The sequence below is a fragment of the Cervus canadensis genome, chromosome 12, assembly GCF_019320065.1.
Source record: "Cervus canadensis isolate Bull #8, Minnesota chromosome 12, ASM1932006v1, whole genome shotgun sequence".
Taxonomy (NCBI): domain Eukaryota; kingdom Metazoa; phylum Chordata; class Mammalia; order Artiodactyla; family Cervidae; genus Cervus; species Cervus canadensis.
This window is the reverse complement of record NC_057397.1, coordinates 62,693,598-62,711,206: the sequence shown is the minus strand read 5'-3', so window position 1 is coordinate 62,711,206 and position 17,609 is coordinate 62,693,598. Positions and strand designations below refer to the sequence as shown.

Below are 17,609 nucleotides of genomic sequence, written 5' to 3'. Positions count from 1 at the left end.
CTTTCCTGATATCTACTGGGTCTAGCTGCATGGAGAAAGTTGAACATTGCTTTCATTGTGGTTTCCTCCATGTGCTGATTCAGTCCTATCACCATGTGTCTGGGAAGTCTGGTGGGTTATGGAGGTGAACACTTTCCATCTGGTCTCTTAGGAAGTCCTTTGGAAGAAAAACAGGATCAATGCAAATGTGAAAACCTTATAATGTTCCAGAACCTTGCAAATGAAGAAGTAAGAAAATTAACGCAGCGCTATATCCTTTTCTAATGTTATGCCTCTGTATGAAATGCAAAGAACACTATCAAAACCTCAAACATTTCTATATATGGGTATATATCAAATGAAGTCACTTCTATAAAGTCAAGAATAGTGAACTCCAGGAAAGGCTATTTCTTAAGCAGTCTGACAGGTGCTTGAAAGCCAAGGGCAAGCCAAACTGCTGGCACGGGTCAAGCTATCTGTGGTTGGTTCTAGGAGGTTGAGCAGTAAGGCCAGTTAGCCAGTCAGTATGCAGAGTAAAGAAAAAACATGTTTACTTAATTCCCTCTCTGCTGGGAGGAAATGAAAGATAAATCTGAAGTGCATCAGAGATACAGTACTTGTAGGCAAAGAATGCTGTAGAATGAAGAGGTTTCAAATTCTACCTAAATTCCAAAGCTCTCCTTTGGCCCCAAGCCACCCTGCAGCCACATTTGGTCAGTATATAGTTTCTAGAGGACTGGAGTTGGGATTTTTTCATTTGGCAGCAGAGAGATTTTATATCAGCACTCTAAGATGAGACATTCTACAGAGGGAACAGCAGGATCCAATGATTCATTAAAATAGTATTACAAATAAAAGGAATGCTTTGGGATGATGGAGAAATGAGATTCAGTGCTTTTATGCACTGAACACTCTGCCAACTAGTCTGAACTTAAAACTGTAGTAAGCTTACTAAAACTGCCTGATATCTAGCTGAACACATATCAACTAGACTAAAGGGAAATGGTTTAATTCTGAACTATTTCTGTGCCAGTGGTTTATAAAGAACAGCATATAGCCATTTTCTTCCTGAAAACTGGAAATATGCTTCATAAAGGAAAGCAAAATAATCTGACCGTGGTTAATCTAGATGATGAATCCAGGCTCTCATTCTGCCATGCAGGGGGCAGGTGGAGGGCACTAAGAAGCTTCAAGAAGGAAGACAAATGTTTATTCTAATGCTGCTCTTATTGTTTAGTTGCTAAGTTGTGTCCAACTCCTTGCGACCCCATGGACTGTAGCCTGCTAGGCTCCTCTGTCCACGGGATTTCCCAGGCAAGAATACTGGAGTGGGTTGCCATCTCCTTCTCCAGGGCATCTTCCCGACTCAGGGATTGAACTCCTGTCTCCTGCACGGGCAGGTGGATTCTTTACCGCAGTGCCACCAGGGACGCCCTAATGAGCCTCTGGCCTGCCTTTTCCCAGCCCGCCTCAGGGTTTATTTCACAAGGTAGTAATGAAGTTACATGCGTCAGACGTCCTCAAGGCTGCTACCCTATGGTCTCATCTGGCCTCATGGGTGAAAACTCCCCATCTTCTTCTCTTCTGATGTCGTATCTTACTTTCCAAGACCTAATCCTTTTTTTTTTTTCCTCCTCTCCTCATTCCCAGCATCATCAGTTCAGCTCCCAGAGGCGTGCTATGGTAAATTAATTTATAAGCAACAGGGGAGTGAGCAGAACTAAAATTTTTAAAAAGAAAAATTTGAATTATCTGGATTTAATGTTAAAGAAAAAAAAGTATTTAACCCAACACAGATCTATAGTCTTAATAGTATGTACTAATGGGTTACTATAAACTTTTAAGTCAGAATTACAGAAATGGAAAAAACAAAAGCCCTGTACTTTGCAGGACACAAATTCTTTTGTAGATAAATCAAGTTGTATTTGAATGTAAATAGGCCATTCAGATTCCTCTTCCTTAATTTGAGATTTACTAGAAGAAATGACACAGAGAATGGAAGCCCTGGAAAATCGCCTGCGATACAGATGAAGATTCAAAATGCTCTATGTATTTGTACATCATTGTATCAAGGATTACAGTGAAAACAGTTCAGAGCCCCCAAAGCTCAGGCTATCATTAATTCTGTAAGGTTGTAAAGTAAAACAACAAGAGTTGAGAAAGCTGGTTTGCTATAGAAAAGGCAGAAAGTACACACTAACTTGTATAAATTCATTGAGAAAAGAAAAAACAACCTATCAGAATCCTAAAATGAGTTTTATCAAGTGAGAAGAAATAAGCTATGCAAGATACTCTGTAACATACTGTGGACACAATTTGCTTTGGTCTTGTTCTGCCTTAGTGTTATAATATCATTTGACAACATAATAAAATCTGCAGTCTTACAGACTTAACTTCCATAGAACACTGGCCATGGGAAAGCTATTTTTTTTTTTATCAGACTTTACCTTGATATATGTATATGGATGTATGCATAAAATCATAGAACATATGTACTTGTATAAGAAGTTAGATTTTTTATACAATATTAAAATTCACTTCAGAGAACAGTATTCTGTGTAAAATTCTTAAATGCAAGATATTGTATACATGAGAAATGGCTGAGATACATATGAAAAAAAATGTTGAATCTCACTGATAATCAGGAAAACGCAGGTTAAAGCAATCAACTTGGCAAAAGTTAGTGTCTGACTACAGTGTTGATAAGGCTGAGGAAACATGGGCCTCTCACACACTGCTAGTGAGAACACAGATGGGCCGTCCCTGGAGAATAATCAGTCCCCACCTAGTGAAACTGAAAATGCAGCCCTACCCTGTACTCTAGCAACTGCACTTACAGGTATCTAACTAGATGATTTTAGCACATACATAGGAGGAGGCCTGTATGAGAATGTTACTAGAGTTTGCAAAAGTAACAAATTACAAATAACCTAATCACCACCAGAGCGGGAACAGATAAATTGTGGTATGATCCATACCTCAGAAATACTATGCAACATTTAAAAGAAAGTACTCAATCTACATGTACATGGTAAAACTTGAAAACAAAGATAAATTTTCAAAGCCAATGGGAGGACTTCCCTGGTGCTCCAGTGGTGAAGAATCTGACTGCCAATGCAGGGGACATGGGTTCAACCCCTGGTCCGGGAAGATCCCACATTCCTTGGAACAACTATGCAAAATGTGCCACAACTACTGAGCCTGTGCTCCAGAGCCACAGAGCCACCAACTACGGGGCCCACAGGCAGCAACTACTTAAGCCCAAGCGCCAAGAGCCTGTGCCCCGCAACAAGAGAAGCCACTGCAGAGAAGCCCGAGCACTGAAACTACAGAAAGCCCATCCCCAGCAACGAAGACCCAGCACAGCCAAAAAACAACCATAATGATAAATAAATTAAAAAACAAAAATCCTCCCAAAGGGCAGTGTAGGAAGACCATCTCCTAGGCTTCAATCTTATCTGGAAACCATCTAATTTTCTTTCCAAGAATAAAAGTATAAAAGTTGTGATTCAAAGTATTAAACCTTCAGTTTACATTTATATTTGAGTCTTTCATGTGATCCTGAAAACGGGTTTTCATCCAAAGTGTGGATCTGGGTTGGCACTACCTTTTGAGATCTAATCCTAGTTTAGCCGGTACTTCTGGCTGTCTCCAGTCTACTTTGCGTTGAGTCCTGGCTCCCTCTAGTGGCTCTAGACGGCGTGCACACAAACACACTTGGCCGCTCCCCCTGCCCACCCCCACATACGCTTTAGCTGTTTAGGACATTTCATTTGTACTGTTTTCAACTTTCTGCAACTTGGGAAGGAAGGTGCCTTCGTGGCAGACAAAACCTCCAAATAATCTGTCAAGTTCACACAGTAACCCAAGATATTTAACTTGAGAACTGTCTAAAATTTAAAATAGTTTCTGGCCTTCCCTAGCGGTACAGTTAAGAATCTGCCTGCCAGTGCAGGGGACACCGGCTCGATCCCTGGACCAGGAAGATTCCAGATGCTGTGGAGCAAGTGAAGCCTGTGCACCACAACTACTGAAGCCCGTGTGCTAGAGCCTGTGTTCCACAAGAGAAGCCACTGCAATGCAGCAAGAAAGATTGGCCAACATTCACTGCAACTAGAGAAAGCCCACACACAGCAATGAAAACCTAGTGTGACCAGAAAGAAAAAAAAGTTCTCCATTTCTCGTTTGCTCTCTGTATATCTCAGGTATAAAGGTTTTGCTTTCCACGTTCACTCTTTGTGTGACCATCCCTCATCTAATAGTAGTAACTCAGGGCTCCAATCAAGACAGTGGAGTATAAGGACGTGGAAAGCATATCCTCCCACAAATACATCAAAATCACACTGACGTACGCAACAGTTCTCACAGAAGACCTACTAAACACTAGCAGAAGACCTCAACCACCTGAAAGGAAAAGACCTCCACATAACCCTGGGTGGGACGAAAGAAAAAGAAAAGAAAAAGCAGGATGGAATCTGCACCCCTGGGAAGGAGCTGGAAAGGAGTCGCCAGGACAGAAAGGGAGCTTCAGAGGTGAGTGTCACAACCGGTGTGTGACAGAGGAACGGAGACAGAGCTGCCGTCTGTGCCGCCTGCCTGCACTCCCCGGCCGAGACGCATGTCTGCGGGCACAGCTGGGGCTGGGTGCTGAAAGGGGTTTAGGGCACAGAGCTGGGGCGAGGGCTGGGGCTTAGCTGCCCGGAGACAGCCAGAGAAGCCAAGTGCCGTTGTTAGGTGGGGGGTGAGGGCCCGCCGTAGCAGCCTCTTTAGGCTCCGGGATCAGGTGCCTGGGGTTGCCCAACTTAGGAGGCAGAGCTCAGGTCTCTCCCTGTGGCTGTGCCAGACGCAGACTGACCCCGCACTGCCAGCTTTGTAAACCCAGCGCTGCAGGATCGCTGTTCAGTCACCCAGTTGTGTCTGACTCTACACCTACGCTGCCTGCTTTGTAAACTCAGCGCTGCGCGACATCCAAGTGGAGAACCGGTGCTTCCGTGGCTGAGATGGATCTGCTCTTGGCAGCTGTGGGCTTCCTGAGTGCGTCCTTGTGGGGGCTAGGCCGGGACAAGGTCTGGGCTGCCTCTGTCGCTCCCAGACGGTCTAGGTGCATGACTGCCGCGCTCCTGGGCCCTGACTAGAGTGGATCTGTGCAGGTGGCCTTGTGGACCACAGACCACTCTCCCAGTGGACAGTTCTGGCAGAGGAATACTCAAGGGCTCTTCTCCCGGTGCAAGTGCTCCAACTCTGCCTACCTCACACCACAGCTCAGATACGCGACTCAGAAATGATCTGGGGGCCTCTACTCCAATAACCAGGAACAGACTGTCCCCAACAGGGCTATGGCAACCACAGAGCAAAGAGGAGGCCCCACTCAACATCGACTACAGACTCTGGTCATCACATCAGTCACACCAAAGGGATATTAAGGCCAAGAAACACCGAGGAGAGGCAGCAGGTGTTCATACTAAACACAGGCTTCACATCAAAAATATTAAATCCATGCAGACTACACAGGGACATGCCCACACATCCCTCCAAGACCACAGTAAATAACTGCTTCTCCTAAACTCAGTAAGAGAAATAGAAGTAAAATGAAGCAGGACCACTCGCAGTTAAAAAATCAAGAGAACTCCCCTGAAAGAACAATGAAACAGATCTCTTCAGTCTGACAGACACCCAAGTTCAAAAAGGAGATAATGAAAATACTGAAGGAATTAGGAAAGTCTATGGACAGAAATGCAGATACTGTAAAAAAAGAACTACAAACTATAAAGAGGAGCCAAGGAAAATCAGAACACTCATTTGCCAAGATGAAAGCTAAACTAAAAGGCAATGAAGAGCAGATGGAATACTGCAGAACAAATAAGTGACCTGGAAGATAGCACAGAAATCACCCAATTGACCAGCAGACAAAAATCCAGATTGGAGAAAAAAAAAAAGTGAAAGCATTAAGAGACCCGATCAGTTCAGTTCAGTCGTTCAGTCATGTCCGACTCTTTGCAACACCAAGAACCGCAGCACACCAGGCCTCCCCGTCCATCACCAACTCCCGGACTTAACTCAAACCCATGTCCATTCAGTCGGTGATGCCACCCAACCATCTCATCCTTTCGTCCCCTTCTCCTCTTGCCCTCAATCTTTCCCAGCATCAGGGTCTTTTCTAATGAGTCAGCTCTCTGCATCAGGTGGCCAAAGTATTGGAGTTTCAGCTTCAACATCAGTCCTACCAATGAGACCGGTAGGATAATATAAAACTGTGCCAACCTACACATATATAGGAATTCCAGAAGGAAAATGAAGCAAAAAGGTTTAAAAAAAAAAAAAGTATTCTAAGAAATTATGGACGAAAACTTCCCTAACCTAAAGAAAGAAACAGATATCCAGGTACAGGAAGCACAGAGTCCTTCAAGTATTTTTTCTGACCACAATGACATGAAACTAGAAATCAACAGCAGAAAAAGAAATGAGAAAAAAAATGGTTACAGGGAGACTAAAACAACATGCCATTAAAAAACCAATGAGTCAAAGATGAAATCAAAGAAACTAAAAAATACCTTGAGACAAGTGACAATGAAAACACACCCATACAAAATTTATAGAACACAGCAAAGGCAGTTGTTAGAGGGAAGTTCACAGTGATACAGGCCTTCCTCAAAAAAATGAGAAAAATCTCAATCTTACCTATCACCTAAAAGAACTCGAAAAAGAACAGAATCTAAAGACAGCAGAAGGAAAAAAATAAAGATCAGAGAGGAGACAAATAAGATTTTTTATTTTATTAAATCCAAGTTATGAATAAGAAAGAATTCCATTCACTTGATATAGCTGAATATTCTAAAGAAACTGTCTGCCCCGTATCTGTCCGTTACGATTTCTCTCAATTCGTCCCGGTCATCAAAAGGCAGTGTGTTATTCTAGGGAGGTATAGTGACAATTGGAGCAGTACTTCAGCCCAATTTGTGTATCAGCCTCCCAGAAGATTTTAAAAATTGAAAAAAAATCAATAAAGCCAACAGCTGGTTTATTCAAAGGGTGCTCAGTTGCATCCAACTCTGTGGTCCCATGGACTGTAGCCTGCCGGTTTCCCATCCATGGAATTTCCCAGGCAAGAGTACTGGAGTGGGTTGCCATTTGCTTCTCCAGCGGATCCTCCAAACCCTGGGATCGAACCCAGGTCTCCCACACTGCAGGCAGCTTCCTCACCACTGCGCCACCTGGGAAGCCCTTGAAAGGGTAAACATGGACAAATCTCTAATCATGCTCACCAAGAAAAGAGAAAACCCAAGTAATCAAGAGGAAGAGGACTTCCCTGCTGGTACAGTGGTTAAGAATCCACCTGTCAATGCAGGGGATATGAGTTCGATCCTTGGACAGGGGAGATATCACAAGCCAGAGCAACTATGCCTGTGTGCCACAACTGCTGAAGCCAATGGGAATAGAGCCTGTGCTCCACAACAAAAGTCGCTGCAATGAGAAGGCCGCGAACCACAACTAGAGTAGCCCTTGCTCTCCTGCAACTAGACAAAGTCAGTGCATGGTGACAAAGATCCAGTGTAAGCAAAAACAAAAATAAAACAAAGGAAGAAATGAAAAAGAAATAACAACTGATGTTGCAATGGAACAGAATACAGAGCCCAAAATTAAACCTACTTACCTATAATCAATTGGCTCAGACAGTAAAGAATCCACTTGCAACGTTGGAGACCTGGGTTTGATTCCTGGGTCAGGAAGATCCCCTGGAATAGCTACCCACTGCAGTATTCTCACTTGGAGAATTCCATGGACAGCAAAGCCCGGTGGGCTAGTCCATGCGATCACAAAGAGACAAGACTAAGATACCAACATGCTGACTTTAAGTTCAGTGAATACTCGACTTTTTGGATCGTGTATTGAAGGCATTCACATCTGTGTCTCATTCCTCTACCACCAAAAACTGCCTTCACAAGTTGACAGACTCTAAAGTCCAAAAGACATTTCTAACACTTCTGCAAACTTAGAACCCAACACATGTCCTGAGTATACCCCACCAGCAATAATCAACTCTAAAAATCTGAGTCACCATTTCCCCCAATTCCTTTTAGTGTTTCAAAGGGTATTACATGTGAGAAAAGGGGTTACACAGGACATACTTGGGAGATGTAGTATGTGGTATCCCCCCAGTCTGAACACCAAACCTACTTCACAGTACATCTTTTAGGACTGAAAATATATAAACACTTTGCGAAACTGTTAAATACTGAAGATCTGGGAATATACTGAAGTTGTCCCAAGAACATTTTTTCTACAAAGGCTTCCCAGTGACAGACTTTTATTTTCTTGGACTCTAAAATTATTGCAGATGGTGACTGAAGCAACGACAATTAAAAGACACTTGATCCTTGGAAGAAAATCTATGAACAACCTTGACAGTATATCAAAAAGCAGAGACATTACTTTGCCAACAAAGGTCCGTCTAGTCAAAGATATAGTTTTTCCAATAGTCATGTATGGATATAAGAATTGGACCATTTAGAAAGCTGAGGGCTGAGGAGATGATGCTTTTGAACTGCGGTGTTGGAGAAGACTCTTGAGAGTCCCTTGGACTGCAAAAGGAGATCAAACCAGTCAATCCTAAAGGAAACCAGTCCTGAATATTTACTGGAAGGACTGATGCTGAAACTCCAATACTGTGGCCACCTGATGTGAAGAACTGGCTCATTGGAAAAGACCCTGATGCTGGGAAAGACTGAAGGTAGGAGAAGGCGATGACAGAGAATAAGATGGTTGGATGCCATCACCAACTCGATGGACATGAGTTTGAGCAAGATCTGGGAGTTGGTGATAGACAGGGAAGCCTGGTGTGCTGCGGTCCACGGGGTCACAAGAGTCGGATACAACTGAGCAACTGAACTGAACTGTACTACTATAAACCCTTAAGACCTTGCTTCAATAGAACTTCTCTCACCCTGTGAAAATCTGGAGGTGGAAGGAACATATTTCACTTAATCCTCTTTGCTACTCAGATTCAGTGGATTTAAAGTGGACTGTAAAACTGCAGTTCTGGTTAGATTCTGGGTATTGACCCTTGTTGCCTCTGACATACTCAACAAAATGGCAACAATACCAGAGACTTCTCTGGTGATCCAGTGGTGAGGATTTCTCTTGCAATGCAAGGGACACAGATTTGATCCCTGGTCGTGGAACTAAGATCGGACAAGCTGTAATTAAGTCTGTGTGCATACTGCCACCAAGACCCAAGGCAGCCCAATAAACATTTTTAAAAAATGACAGCCATATCCTGGGACTGAAATTATGAAAACTAAATTTTAAAAATCTAGTACTGGAAAGGAACTCAGTGCACTCCCTTTACAAAAACAGGGAAAGTGAAACTGGGATATCTGGCTCTTAACCCACAAGTTTTGCCACTGTATCTTGATGCCCCATCTTCACTAATCTAGCTTCAGGCAAGTATACTGGGACAAGAAGAAATAAAAATAAATAAATAACTGCAATGAATACAGTGTTTTTAAAACAAGCCCTGGCCAGTTTTATTAAAGGAAAATTGTACATGATTTACTTTTCACCAGTCTGTTCTGGCATGCTTCTAATAATATCAGAATCACCTAAAAAACAAAACACAGTAATTTTTACAACTCATTTAATGGCAACTGGTATTCATCAAACTAGCAATGGTTATTTTCAAAAATTATCACACTAGCTGTGCTACCATTTCTCAAGGTTGATCAGATACCTAGAGTCACAGACAATTCCCACACAAGATACGTCATGTATATCAGACTTGGTTTATCACCAGCATTTATAAAACCAGACCTAGGCAAAGAACTAGGTCTGGGGACACATGCAGGGTCTTAATATAGCGAATGTTTAGCCTGCCCTGATTATTACAAAATCAGAACAGCGAGAATATTCGCAGTAGCTTCATGAATTAGAAATTCTTAAGTTCAAAACATGACGTGTGTTTGTAGGCCCTTTTTTTCCCCTCAACCTAATTTTATCCACCTATTCTCAGGCAGCCAGTATCCAGGCAGAAAGGATTCCTTTCTTCTACTGTTTCACCTGATTATTCTCCCCCGTTATAATTTCACCTTATACCAAGGCCCTAAGACATAATTTCTTAGGTGCGGTATGAAATTAAACTCATGATCTCAAAGTAAAAAGAAATTTCATTTATAACAAAGATAATTATGTACTGACATTCACTACTAATTCTCCATGACATAAGCCTGCAGGATATCCCTTGCTATATACAAATTCTCAGTATCTGAACTTAGGAACCAAAGACATTTGTATAGTAAGAAATCATTGTATTACATCATAAAGAAAAAAAAGACTTATTTTATGACTGAAAAAGCATACCTGGATCAATGATAGCCAGTGTGCATACTCTGTAGTATTTTCCACATGCTGTGCCCAATTCAATATTATTGCCACTGTAGTGATGGACACCAGTTTTGGCCAACATGGCGTAATACTCTATTTCAGATTTCCTTTGGGGGGAAAAAAAAAGGCAAATAAATACCATACCAACTGACACAGATTAAATGTTACTTCTCTCATTAGTTCCAATGTTGGTAAAGCCTTCAAACAGTAAGCCACTTATTATTCTTAAAAATATCATATTCATTATCCAACCCAACCATCCTTTGGATCCTCTACAGTATATGTCTGTGCTCATGGAAGAAGAGGGTACAGAATAAAATCATCATTTGCTTAGCATTTACTATCTGCCAGACACTTTACATAATTCCCATGACAATGTCTAAGCCATTTCTAACACCCTCTGGTGCTTGAGTCCTAGATGGAGAGTGATAGAACAGGTATACCTCCTCAGATACTGCAGATTCCTTCCAGACCATTGCAATAAATCAAATATTGCAATAAAGCTAGCCACAGGAATTTTTAAATTTCCAAGTGTATATAAAAGTTGTTTAACCTATATGTAGCCTGTAAGTGTTCAACAGCATTATGTCTAAAAAAAAAAAAACCCAATGTACATACATAAAATATTTTGTTGCAAAAATAAATAAATAAATAACCCAACCATTAACCATCACCTGAACGTTGAGGGAATTGTAGTAGTAACATCAAAGAACACAAATCATCATAACAAAGAAAAAGTCGGCACCTACAGACTTATACAATGTAAGGTTGCCACAAATCGTCAATTTATATAAAAAACAAAGAGCAACTATGAAGTGAAGAAAAGCTAAATGCAATAAAACAAAAACCATAGGCTTGCACTTGCCCAAAGTTAATGTTTTTGTGACCACTAAGTAGGTAGAGAGCCATCAAGGAACTTGTTAAAAACGCATCAGGCCCCAATCCAGATCCTTAAATCTGAACTTGCATTTAAACCAAATCATTTGCGATTGTATGTACATTCATGCTGAAAGGCACTGCTCTAATAGGTAAGTGGGAATTGTTTGGAGTAAGACCAAAGGTTTGGGATGGGATGGAAGAGAGCTCTCCAGGCTTAGCCCATTAGGTACAGACACCCTGTATGAAATGCTGTGAGGTTATGCATTACCACAGAAAATCAACAAGCACAGGGGACTGAAAATATGGCTGATACTCTGCATGGTCCAACTTGAACTTACGTACAGTACCTCATAAGTTCAGTTTCAAAACAGTGAATCAGGCAAAAACTGGGTGAACTGGGAGGGTGCAGATCCACAGGCCAGCCTGAACTGTTCTGATCTTAGCTTCTCTATACTACAAGTAGTTCATAAAATGAAGTCCTTTTTAAAACACCTCAGTTAGAAGAACAAGCAAAAAAAGGCAGGACATAAGGAAAAGCAACTTACGTTTCTGCGCTACCCTCAAACTTTGCCCTTCTTTGGTTTCTGCCACACATTTCTCCCAAAGAGAACCTCATAGGAGGAAATACTATGAAGGGGGAGAAAAATCAAGAGCCAAACACAAGAGAAACCCTTAAATTATCCTGCAAATGTGCCCCTCCCTGTGATACAAATTCTACTTGACACCCAGTTCATGCTACCCAGATTGCAAGCTCACACTCCTGGATATTCGCTCACGACGAATTTACAGTGGAGGACACACACCCTCAGGTTCTTTCAATTACCTCAAGGCTGGGCAGTTGTTGGCGAGGATGACCAGTTTCGCTTTGCCTTGTCTGATCATTTTCAGAGTCTGTTTGTACCCCAGCACGTACTTTCCACTTTTCATAACCAGCTGGAGCCTAGAGTTGATGGACTCCAGTGACTTTTTCTACAAAGCAAACATTTAATACGAACTTGAAGGCCTTGTTTGTAACCTCTCAAAACTGGATTCAGGGACTTCCCTGGTGGTCCAGTGGTTAAGTCTCCCGCGCTTCCAAGCAGGGAGCACGGGTTCCATCCCTAGAAAGGGAACGAAGATCTCGCAAGCCACGGCCAAAAAAAAAAAAAAACTGGATCCAGCTTCCTGGAACCGGAGCCCCTTAATAAAACCTCCGAAGTAGAGGGTTCCAGGGCACTGAGAAGGTCTCTCAGATTCTTTCTGGAAGCCTCCTAGGCCAGCGGGAACGCTGTACGCCCAGAGTGCTCAGAACTGCCCGCCCCGGCCAAGACTCATCTCTCCACGTGAAATAAGGCTTCCGGCCCCGGCCTGCTTCACTCACCGTCTTCTTTGCGGCCACCATCTTCCTGCTTTAGATGCGGGACGCCCCCAACCTAGAACACAGAGGACAGGACAGGAAGTTTACGATCCGAAGTTCCAAACCGGCAACTCCCTGGGCTCCGCGCGCTGCCAAAACCTCGGCCCGGAGAAGCCCACTCACCAAGAGCAGCCGCCAAGATGGCCGGGGAGCGAGAAAGGAAAGAGTTCCCACAATGCCAAGCTATTCACGGCGGGGCCGTGTGCCGTCACGCTGCGACCGGAAGCGGAAGCAAATGTCCAGCGGAAGGGGCGGGAGAAGAAGAGGCGGGCCGGTACTGGTTACTATGGCGGCTCAGTGGTGTCCGGCTTTTTGCGACTGTAGCCCGCCTGGCTCCTCTGTGGGGAGTCTCCAGGCGAGAATACTGGCGTGAGTTGCCATTTCCTTCTGCAGGGGATCTTCTGACTCAGAGAACGAACCCAGATCTGCATTACAGGCAGAATTTTTATTTTTATTTATTTATTTATTTATTTATTTTTTTACCGCCGGAGCCACCAGGTTTTGCAGCCGAGTGGTGTGAAATTTCACCTTGCTGTGTTCTGCTGCTCTAAAGCGGCGCGCTGCGGAACTCAGGAAAGTGGAACAGGACGGGAGTTGGAGAAGCCGAGTGAGAGTGAAGCGGGAGGGGCGCTGAGAAGAGGCGGCGTCTGGACCTCGGCCTCAGTGCCACAGAGCGCACTTCTGCTCGAAGCCCCGGCTCTTAGGAGACTCGGGGAGGACCCAGGTGCGCCTCAGCTCCCAGGACTACGCTATGCTGCTGGCTCCCTAACTCACCTCTTCTGTAGCGATGTTAGTGTGAACGTCTAAGCCGGAGCGAGCGATAAAACAGGTCTAATTAAAAATCTTTTTGTTGTGAACGTTGGATATTGATTGAAAAAAAAAAAGTCCAGTGACGAATCATTCAGAATATTAGGCACAGAAAGTCTCTCACCACTACACACGAAGGCAAAAAAAAAAAAAAAGGTAAAAATCAGGCCAATAAGTAAGCTTTCATCATATGTCAACTTTTAGGAATCTCGTACAGAGGCAATCATTCGTGCCCAAAGACATGAGAATAGGGATGTTTATTTCAGCATTAGTTTGCAAAACAGAAATGGAAACATCAAATGTTCATCATTCTTAACCAATATATGTGTTTGCATATGCAGAAAAGTCATGTCTTGGGACTTCCCTGGTAGTCCACCCTGCCGTGCAGGGGACACCGGTTGGATCCCTGCTGGTAGGGGAACTGGGATCCCACCTGCCATAGGGCAAGTAAGCCCAGGCACCACAACTAGAGGGCCTGCCCAGGGAAAGGAAGACCCAGTCTAGGACAACAGAATAAATAAATGAAATAATCTATTAAAAAAAAAAAAAGAAAAGAAAATTCAAGTCTTGGGAATTCCCTGGTGGTCCAGTACTTAGGACTGTATGCTTCCACTGCAGGGGGCATGGGTTTCATCCCTAGTCGGAGGACTAAGAGTCCACACGCTGAAGAGCCAAAAAAAGAAAAATTCAGGTCTGGAAAGTTAATCATTGAAACACATATTTGGATGAGAGATGAGTAGGTGGTGAGAAAAGAACATTTAATTGTACTTTATATGTTTTAGCACTGTTTGAATTATTTAAGCATTCACTGTTATGTAGAGAGCTCATTTTTAATAAAATAGTGGTTGATTTAAACAAATCTTGTTAAATTTCAGTTATTTCTTAAAGCAGTAATTTTCAAAGTATGGCTTTCAGATCACCAGATTCAGAACCACCTTGAATTCTGACTCCTGGGCTCTTGAATTCTGACGCCCAGGTGTGTAAAGAAATCCTGGGATGTGGGGCCTGGAAATCTGAGCTTAATAAGCAACCTCTATGATTTTTTTTTAATGTATTTATTTGGCTGCATTGGGTCTTAGTTGTGGCACATGGTATCTTTTGTTGGGATGCCTGAACTCTAGTTGTGGCTCGGGGTTAGTTGCTCCGGGATGTTAGTTCCCCGACCAGGGCTGTGTGCAGTGGACATTAGTTCTCTTCCTCAGTCCCACTCCTGTCTCCCCAACCTCCCCGCCACAACCACTCACACACACCTAAAGTCATCCATGGCATTGCAAAACCCAAACACTAGTGGAAGAAAGACTTGCCATGCAAGAATGACTGTTAAATCCTTTGGCTTGTGAAGATTTAGTAACTATTTCCACACTTGTATTTATTAGAGCTGGAGTCGGCAAGCTTTTTCTGTAAAGAGCCAAATAATAAAGATTTTAGACTCGGGCTGTATGGTCTCTGTGGCAACTACTCAACTCTGCTGACACAGCACCAGAGCAGTCAGAGACAATATGTAAATGGATGAGCACGGCTGTGTTCCAATAAAACCTGCAGGCCATGGTTTGTTGACCCCTGTGTTGGAAGATTAGTATTACTTTTATTTAAAACAGCTACTTTAAGTCATCCCTTCTCTAAAGAGATAAATGAAGTATTTATGGTGCCTCCTGCAGTGGAAGCCCAGAGTCTTAACCACTAGACCACCAGGGAAGTCCCTGCAACTTTCAAATTGTTAAATAAATGTAAATAAAATCCTTAAATAAATGGAGTAAATGCAGCAAGTGAAAGTCACTCAGTCGTGTCTGACTCTTTGTGACCCCACGGACTATACAGTCCATGGAATTCTCCAGGCCAGAATACTGGAGTGGATAGCCTTTCCCTTTTCCAGGGGATCTTCCTAACCCAGGGATCCAACCCAGGTCTCCCGTATTGCGGGTGGATTCTTTACCAGCTGAGCCACAAGGTAAGCCCAAATGCAGCAAAGAGGGTTAGTTGAAGATAAATGAGTATTTGTTGCACTATTCAACTTTTTGTGAGTTTGAAAATCTTCATACCAAAAAGTGAAAATCCAGTGTGTCTTTTACACTTACATCACATCTCATTTAAAAAAAAATTTTTTTTGAAGTTGCTCAGTCGTGTCCGACTCTGCAACCCCGTGGACTATAACCCACCAGGCTCCTCCGCCCATGGGATTCTCCAGGCAAGAATACTGGAGTGGGTTGCCATTAACGACATTTAAGTATTCAGGAATAATTTTCAGATTACTATATAGTAATAGATATAGATTACTATAGATATAATAATAGATATAGATTACTATATCTGAATAATATTCAGATTACTATATAGATGGGCTTCCCAGGTGGCGCTACTGGTAAAGAACTCTCCCGCCAGCGCAGGTAGATGTAAGAGACGTGGGTTCCATGCCTGGGTCCGGAAGATCCCCTGGAGGAACATGGCAATCCACTCCAATATTCTTGCCTGGAGAATCCCATGGACAGAGGAGCCTTCGGGCTACAGTCCATGGGGTCGCAAAGAGTCGAACACAACTGAAGTGCAGCACGCATGCGTGTGTCTTTAATTTTTTTTTTTGAAGGATAATTGCTTTACAAAATTTTGTTTTCTGTCAAACCTCAACATGAATCAGCTACAGGTATACATATACCCCCTCCCTTTTGAGCTTCTCTCCCCTCTCCCGCCCCATCCCACCCCTGTAGGTTGATACAGAGCCCCTGTTTGAGTTTCCTGAGCCATACAGCAAATTCCTGTTGGCTGTCTATTTTACATGTGGTAATGTGAGTTTCCATGTTACTCTTTCCATACATCTCACCCTCTCCTCCCCTCTCCCCATGTCTATTCTCTATGTCTGTTTCTCCACTGTTGCCCTGTAAATAAATTCTTCAGTACCATTTTTCTAGATTCTGTATATATGTGTTAGAATATGATATTTATCTTTCTCTTTCTGACTTACTTCACTCTGTATAATAGGTTCTAGGTTCATCCACCTCATTAGAACTGACTCAAAGTCTTTCCTTTTATGGCTGAGTAATATTCCATTGTATATATGTACCATGAGTTTATCTATTCATCTGTCGATGGATATCTAGATTGCTTCCATGTTCTAGCTATTGTAAATAGTGCTGCAATGAACAATGGGATGCATGTGTCTTTTTCAATTTTGGTTTCCTCAGGGTATATGCCTAGGAGTGGGATTGCTGGGTCATATGATGGGTTTATTCCTAGTTTTTTAAGGAATCTCTGAACCGTCTTCCATAGTGGCTCTATCAACTTACATTCCCACCAACAGTGCAAGAGCATTCCCTTTTCTCTATACCCTCTCCAACATTTATTGTTTGTAGATTTTTTGATGCTGGCTATTGTGACTTGTGTGAGGTGATATCTCATTGTAGTTTTTGATTTTCACTTCTCTAATGCATGCATGCATCTTGCAAAGAGTTTTGAGCATGGTCACTGAAGCACCATGGTCAGAAGTTTGATAGCTCCACTGCATTGCCAAAGAAACCATGTGTTCAATTGAAATATGGCTGACTAATAAAAAGGAATGAGGGCTTCCCGGGTGATCCAGTGGTTAAGATCTGCCTTGCACTGCAGGAAATGGGTTGGAGGTATACAGGTATTCATCAAACTATTCAACCATTTGTGAGTTTGAAAATCTTCATACCCCAAAGTCGAGGAATGTGTATGTTTCAAGAAAGGACTTTATGGACTTCCCTGGTGGCACAGTGGACAGAAATCTACTTGCCAATGCAGGGGACATGGGTTCAATCCCTGGACTGGGAAGAATCCACGTGCTTCGGAGCAACTAAGCCCATGTGTTCACAACTACTGAAGCCCACATGCCTACAGCCTGTGCTCCATAATCCACAAGAGAAGTCACTGACATGAGAAGCCCTCACATAGCAACTAGAGAAAATCCATGAGAAAAAGCAACGAAGACCTGGTACAACCAAACATCAATAAATAAAAATAAATTGAAAAAATAATAAAAGACTTTGCCATCCAGACTTTATTTTTCCTGGATGCTAGTCTGAAGCATTTCAGAGTGATTTAGGAGGAATACCAATAGGTCAACGCGACAGGACAGGCTCTCTAGTTCTCCTTCACCAACATCGCTGCTCCAAGGTTCTGACAATTCTCCAGGCACCTGCATTATTGTGCTTCTGGT

The 17,609-nt window shown here is 42.8% G+C and overlaps 2 protein-coding genes and 2 non-coding genes across 5 annotated transcripts in view; 1 reads left to right on the top strand and 3 right to left on the bottom strand.

Annotated features, from left to right (window-relative positions):
• MATN2 (matrilin 2) overlaps positions 1 to 2,531 on the top strand; it is a 163,134-nt gene extending 160,603 nt beyond the window's left edge. For both annotated transcript variants that reach the window (XM_043483212.1, XM_043483211.1), the window contains exons 18-19: positions 152 to 250; positions 1,955 to 2,531. In XM_043483212.1, the coding sequence (XP_043339147.1) occupies positions 152 to 250; positions 1,955 to 2,010 (155 nt within the window). In that variant the 3' untranslated portion in view covers positions 2,011 to 2,531. The remainder of the gene's footprint in view (positions 1 to 151; positions 251 to 1,954) is intronic.
• A 4,286-nt stretch (positions 2,532 to 6,817) lies between these two features.
• Positions 6,818 to 6,951, bottom strand: LOC122451541. Its single transcript, XR_006272439.1, has one exon.
• Positions 6,952 to 9,478: 2,527 nt separating this feature from the next.
• RPL30 (ribosomal protein L30) lies at positions 9,479 to 12,861 on the bottom strand. The gene is made up of 5 exons (XM_043483818.1): positions 12,755 to 12,861; positions 12,596 to 12,647; positions 12,059 to 12,204; positions 10,333 to 10,463; positions 9,479 to 9,578 (listed from the first exon to the last, which is right to left on the bottom strand). Exons 2-5 carry the CDS (start codon positions 12,614 to 12,616, stop codon positions 9,529 to 9,531), a joined length of 348 nt encoding a protein of 115 aa, XP_043339753.1. The 5' UTR covers positions 12,617 to 12,647; positions 12,755 to 12,861; the 3' UTR covers positions 9,479 to 9,528.
• Positions 9,758 to 9,889, bottom strand: LOC122451535. Its single transcript, XR_006272436.1, has one exon. It is a non-coding gene; the product is annotated as a small nucleolar RNA SNORA72 (small nucleolar RNA).
• Positions 12,862 to 17,609: the final 4,748 nt, after the last annotated feature.

Coding starts and splice junctions, on each gene's coding strand:
- RPL30 (XM_043483818.1), bottom strand. CDS start 12,616: ATGGTGGCCGCAAAGAAGACG. Junction 12,205..12,595: donor TGGTGGCCGCAAAGAAGACG/GTGAGTGAAGCA, acceptor TTTGCTTTGTAG/AAAAAGTCACTGGAGTCCAT. Junction 9,579..10,332: donor ACTGGCTATCATTGATCCAG/GTATGCTTTTTC, acceptor TTTGTTTTTTAG/GTGATTCTGATATTATTAGA.